Source organism: Giraffa tippelskirchi, chromosome 7 (assembly GCF_054371585.1).
Source record: "Giraffa tippelskirchi isolate mGirTip1 chromosome 7, T2T-mGirTip1v1.2.pri, whole genome shotgun sequence".
NCBI classification, from domain to species: domain Eukaryota; kingdom Metazoa; phylum Chordata; class Mammalia; order Artiodactyla; family Giraffidae; genus Giraffa; species Giraffa tippelskirchi.
In genome coordinates this window covers 66,398,693-66,405,338 of record NC_137281.1, presented here as the reverse complement: position 1 = coordinate 66,405,338, position 6,646 = coordinate 66,398,693, and the positions used below count along the sequence as shown (strand labels likewise).

At 40.0% G+C, this 6,646-nt stretch overlaps 1 protein-coding gene across 1 annotated transcript; it reads right to left on the bottom strand.

Annotated features, from left to right (window-relative positions):
• Positions 1–858: 858 nt before the first annotated feature.
• LOC145512170 (olfactory receptor 8J3-like) lies at positions 859–1,554 on the bottom strand. Its single transcript, XM_081505790.1, has one exon. The coding sequence runs from the start codon at positions 1,552–1,554 to the stop codon at positions 859–861; it is 696 nt and encodes a 231-aa protein (XP_081361916.1).
• Between the last annotated feature and the right edge of the window lie 5,092 nt (positions 1,555–6,646).

Genomic DNA, 6,646 nt, shown 5'->3' with positions numbered 1-6,646 from the left:
TTGAAAACATTGATGTTCAAGGGACATGGAGTCTATGTTGGACATGGGGACATCGTACTGTGAAGATTTGTAAATATTGTTATAATCTTAAGAGAGTTGATTATACTTGTTCTTTTCCTTTTATTTTAGAAAAAATAATTAACAAAGTTTGTGTCAAACTACAAACTCTGTCTCATGGGTGGTTACATAAATATGTCTTTATATTTTTAGCCTTGTCTGGTATTCCCGGGTGGCTCAGTGGTAAAGAATCCACCTGCAGGAGACACAGGAGATGTGGGTTTTTCCCTGAGTCAGGAAGATCTACTGGAGGAAGAAATGGCAACCCATTTGAATAATCTTGCCTGGAAAATTCAGTGGACAAAGGAGCCTGTTGGGCTACAGTCCATGGGGTCTCAAAGTGTCAGACATGACTGAGCACATGCACACACACACACACACACAACCTTTCCTGGGATACTGAAATCTCAACACCCATGTGCCTTAAGACCAGTGAATTGCACAGATTTTGTACAAATAATATGGATCTGACTTTCACTAGCTGTTTTTCCAATTCATCCAAATTTCATTCGAAATTTCTGTGGCAGTTGTCTCAAATTTTTCACTTTTGAGATTAGAAAAAAAGGGCTTGTATTAAAGATCTCTGTTTGAAAGATGTAGACTAGGACCTTTTCTCAAAACAGAAATTGTACAATTGGAAAATAACCCATTCATTTAGCTTCTAATGTTGTTCAGACTATATGCCACACAACGGTAGCCTGTCTTCACCATCTCTTCAGTGACCTATAGAGTTTTAACATTGCATTACTAGTTTGTCAGAAATCTCTTCAAGTCAGCCTTCATGTCCTTGTTCCTCAGGCTCTAGATCATAGGGTTCAGCGTGGGGATCACCAGTGTATAAAACACGGAGGCCATTTTATCAGTATCCAGTGAATGGTTATTTTGAGGTTGTAAATACATGAAAAGCAGAGTTCCATAGAAGACTGACACAGCTGTCATATGTGAAGCACATGTGGAGAAGGCTCTTTTCCTTCCTTCTGATGAATGTATCCTTAGAATGGACAAAATGATGTTGAAATAATATGCTACAACTACAGTTATGGAAAACATCAAGTTTGTAGATGCAGATATGAATACTACTGTTTCTGGTAATGAAGTATCATAGCAAGACAATGTTAACAGGGGGACAGTATCACAGTAAAAATGATGGATTACATTGGAAGAACAATAAGTCACAGAAAATACACAACATGAAACTACAACAGCTGTAGAAAAGCTATAGAGGTATGTGAGGGAAACGAGAAGAAGGCAGATATGCCGAGATACCACCGTCGTGTGGAGCAGAGGGTGACAAATGGCTACATAGTGGTCATAGGCCATCACAGCTAAAATGAAAATTTCAGCTACAATGAAAACCAAGAACCCTCCCAGTTGGGTGGCACATTCATAGAAGGAGGTGGTATGCTTTTTTTCTAAAAAATTGATCAGCATTTTAGGGGCAATGACAGTTGAATTGCCAAGAATGATGATAGCCAAGTGCCTGAGGAAGAAATACATGGGGGTCTGAAGTCGGGAGTCTACACTGGTGAGGGTGATGATGCTTAGGTTCCTTGTCACGGTCAGTCCATAGATGACCAGGAAGACAAAGAAGAGTGGGATCTGGAGGTCTGGACGTTCTGAGACTCCTGTGAGAATAAACTCAGTGACTCGGGTGAAATTTCCATTAGCCGTGTATGAGTTTGGAAAGTCATCTATATGGAAGAAAAAGAGACTTGGTTAGGAATTAAGGAATTATTTTCTAGGACTGTCAATAGATGGTAAAAGCATCCCTTGGATGAGATTTCCTCGAAGAATTTATTAAATCCGTGTTTCTAGGTCTATTAAATCAAATTTGAAATCATCTATTAAAGAGCATATTCAAGTGGGGCAAATTAAATAGATGATCCAACATTATGAATATTTCGAAGATCCAATCCATTGAATTTTATTGTTATGGATATCTTATTAGCTTGAAAATATTTAAAGCCATGATCCATATCATGGTGTCATATTGATATCTTCTGCACTGACTGTGAGAAACTCTTGAGTAATTGTATGCTTCCAAAAAATTAAATGTTCCTTGTGATCTCTAATTTGAAAATATTAGCTTCTTCTGAGTAATGCATGATCTAGCAATATTTAACTATTATTTAGTTGCTAAATCATGTCCAACTCTTTTTTTGTGACCTCATGGACTGTAGATTGTCAGGCTCCTCTGTCCCTGCGATTTTCCAGGCAAGAATACTAGTTCAGTTCAGTTCAGTCGCTCAGTCGTGTCCGACTCTTTGCGACCCCATGAATTGCAGCACACCAGGCCTCTCTGTGCATCATCAACTCCAGGAGTCTACCCAAACCCATGTCCATTGAGTCGGTGATGCCATCCAACCATCTCATCCTCTGTCGCCCCCTTCTCCTCCTGCCCCCAATCCTTCCCAGCATTAGGGTCTTTTCCAATGAGTCAACCCTTCGCATGAGGTGGCCAAAGTATTGGAGTTTCAGCTTCAACATCAGACCTTCCAATGAACACCCAGGATTGATCTCTTTTAGGATGGATTGATTGGATCTCCTTGCAGTCCAACGGACTCTCAAGAGTCTTCTCCAACACCACAGCTCAAAAGCATCAATTCTGCGGCGCTCAGCTTTCTTCACCGTCCAACTCTCACATCCATACAGGACCACTGGAAAAACCATAGCCTTGACTGGAAGGACTTTTGTTGGCAAAGTAATGTCTCTGCTTTTAAATATGCTATCTAGGTTGGTCATAACCTTCCTTCCAAGGAGTAAGTGTCTTTTAATTTCATGGCTGCAGGCATCATCAGCAGTGATTCTGGAGCCCAAAAAAGTAAAGTCTGACACTGTTTCCACTGTTTTCCCATCTATTTCCCATGAAGTGATGGGACCAGATGCCATGATCTTAGTTTTCTGAACGTTAAGCTTTAAGCCAACTTTTTCAGTCTCCTCTTTCACCTTCATCAAGAGGCTCTTTAGTTCTTCTTCACTTTCTGCCATAAGGGTGGTGTCATCCGCATATCTGAGGTTATTGATATTTCTCCCAGCAATCTTGATTCCAGCTTGTGTTTCTTCCAGCCCAGCGTTTCTCATGATGTACTCTGCATATAAGTTAAATAAGCAGGGTGACAATATACAGTCTTGATGTACTCCTTTTCCTATTTGGAACCAGTCTGTTGCTCCATGTCCAGTTCTAACTGTTGCTTCCTGACCTGCATACAGGTTTCTCAAGAGACAGGTCAGATGGTCTGGTATTCCCATCTCTTTCAGAGTTTTCCACAGTTTATTGTGATCCACACTGTCAAAGGCTTTGGCATAGTCAATAAAGCAGAACTAGATGTTTTTCTGGAACTCTTTTGCTTTTTCGATGATCCAGCAGATATTGGCAATTTGATTTCTGGTTCCTCTGCCTTTTCTAAAACCAGGTTGAACATCTGGAAGTTCACGGTTCACGTATTGCTGAAGCCTGGCTTGGAGAATTTTTAGCATTACTTTATTAGCATGTGAGATGAGTGCAATTGTGTGGTAGTTTGAGCATTCTTTGGCATTGCCTTTCTTTGGGATTGGAATGAAAACTGACCTTTTCCAGTCCTGTGGCCACTGCTGAGTTTTCCAAATTTGCTGGCATATCGAGTGCAGCACTTTCACAGCATCACCTTTGAGGATTTGAAATAGCTCAACTGGAATCCCATCACCTCCACCAGCTTTGTTCGTAGTGATGCTTTCTAAGGCCCATTTGACTTCACATTCCAGGATGTCTGGCTCTAGGTGAGTGATCACACCATGGTGATTATCTGGGTCGTGAAGATCTTTTTTGTACAGTTCTTCTGTGTATCCTTGCCACCTCTTCTTAATATCTTCTGCTTCTGTTAGGTCCATACCATTTCTGTCCTTTATCGAGCCTATCTTTGCATGAAATGTTCCTTTGGTATCTCTAATTTTCTTGAAGTGATCTCTAGTCTTTCCCAATCTGTTGTTTTCTTCTGTTTCTTTGCACTGATCACCGAGGAAGGCTTTCTTATCTCTTCTTGCTATTCTTTGGAACTCTGCATTCAGATGGGAATATCTTTCCTTTTCTCCTTTGCTTTTCGCTTCTCTTCTCTTCCCAGTTATCTGTAAGGCCTCCTCAGACAGGCATTTTGCTTTTTTGCATTTCTTTTCCATGGGGATTTTCTTGATCCCTGTCTCCTATACAATGTCACAAACCTCTGTCCATAGTTCATCAGGCATTCTGTCTATCAGGTCTAGTCCCTTAAATCTATTTGTCACTTCCACTGTATACTCATAAGGGATTTGATCTAGGTCATACCTGAATGGACTAGTGGTTTTCCCTACTTTCTTCAATTTAAGTCTGAATTTGGCAATAAGCAATTCATGATCTGAGCCACAGTCTGCTCCTGGTCTTGTTTTTGCTGACTATATAGAGCTTCTCCATCTTTGGCTGCAAAGAATATAATCAATCTGATTTCGATGTTGACCATCTGGTGATGTCCACGTGTAGAGTCTTCTCTTGTGTTGTTGGAATAGGGTGTTTGCTATGACCAGTGCGTTCTCGTGGCAAAACTCTATTAGCCTTTGCCCTGCTTCATTCTGTACTCCAAGGCCAAACTTGCCTGTTACACCAGGTGTTTCTTGACTTCCTACTTTTGCATTCCAGTCCCCTATAATGAAAAGGACATCTTTTTTGGGTGTTAGTTCTAGAAGGTCTTGTAGGTCTACATAGAACCATTCAGCTTCAGCTTCTTCGGCATTACTGGTCAGGGCATAGACTTGGATTACCGTGATATTGAATGGTTTGCCTTGGAAACGAACAGAGATCATTCTATCATTATTGAGATTGCATCCAAGTACTGCATTTTGGACTCTTTTGTTGACCATGATGGCTACTCCATTTCTTCTAAGGGATTCTTGCCCACAGTAGTAGATATAATGGTCATCCGAGTTAAATTCACCCATTCCAGTCCATCTTAGTTCGCTGATTCCTAGAATGTCGATGTTCACTCTTGCCATCTCCTGTTTGACCACTTTCAATTTGCCTTGATTCATGGACCTAACATTCCAGGTTCCTATGCAATATTGCTCTTTACAGCATCGGACTTTGCGTCTATCACCAGTCACATCCACAGTTGGGTATCATTTTTGCTTTGGCTCCATCCCATCATTCTTTCTGGAGTTATTTCTCCACTGATCTCCATTAGCATAGTGGGCACCTACTGACCTGGGGAGTTCATCTTTCAGTGTCCTATCTTTTTGCCTTTTCATACTGTTCATGTGTTTCTCAAGGCAAGAATATTGAAGTGGTTTGCCATGCCCTTCTCCAGTGGACCACATTCTGTCAGACCTCTCCACCATGACTCATCCGTCTTGGGTGGCCCCACATGGCATGGCTTAGTTTCATTGAGATAGACAAGGCTGTGGTCTGTGTGATCAGATTAGCTTAGTTTTCTGTAATTTTAGTTTCAGTGTGTCTGCCCTCTGATGCCCTCTCACAACACTTACCGTCTTACTTGGGCTTCTCTTACCTTGGGCCTTGGGTAATTCCTCTCGCCACCGCTGCTGGCCCCCAGCCCCTGGCCCCGCCTAGCCCTTGTGCTAGAGTGGGTTGCTATTTCCTGCTCCAGAAGATCTTTCTGGCCCCCGGATCAAACTAATGTCTCCTGCATTGGCATGTGGATTCTTCACCATTGTACCACAGATCCAATCATTATTCTGCCCTGTTTTCTTTATTCCATCCTTGTATTAACATTTATTCAACGTAGACTGAAATTGTGAATTCTGTCATTTTTACACTTTTGATAATTTATATTACTGTAATAATGCTAAACATTTTATTTTCATAAGGTTTCCCTGAAAATTACATTGCATATAGTTGCCAAAGAATCAGCATGGAATTATAATGTAATATTTTCCTAGAAATATCTGCTTGAAGGATGGATTCCTGTTACTAACTAAGCCAATTATAGTCCCTTCTCACTTTTAATTGATCTCAGTAATGGTCTGTGGCCTTAAATATTCTATCACAGTCTCTTATATGAAAAGGTAAAATTGAGATTCAGAGAATCAACACTATTCCATCATTTAATATAAGATCTACCCTTTAACAAAAAGTTAATTATGTATATGTATAAAATAATCATAATAATAAAATGGACAGGATGATACTTTGGGGAATGGTGGATATGTTTACGACATAGATTTTTGGTAACCATATCACTAATATATACTTATCTTCAAATTCATCAAGTTGTATATATTAACCATGTACAGCCCTTTTATGTCAATCATAACTCAGTAAAGTGATTTTTAAAAGATATGTATCATAAATGCCTGACCAGTAAAAGAACAGAGTTATTGATATCTCTTCTCCTAAAGAAGATTAAAAAAAATTCTGCAAAGAAATAAAAAATGAAGCAGTGATATAAAAACAATTGAAGAAATAAGGCAGTAATACCATCAGTTTGAGTATTTGATATTAGTCGTTTCTGACTCCAAATCATTATTCCTTTTAATTACTTTGAGTCATACTAGAAGGCTGAGCATCCAAGAATTGACACTTTCAAACTGTGGTGCTGGAGAAGACTTGTAAGAGTCCCTTGGACAG

Bases quoted from the DNA above. Each gene is read 5' to 3' on its own strand.
- LOC145512170 (XM_081505790.1), bottom strand. From the start codon at position 1,554: ATGTATTTCTTCCTCAGGCACTTGGCTATCATCATTCTTGGCAATTCA.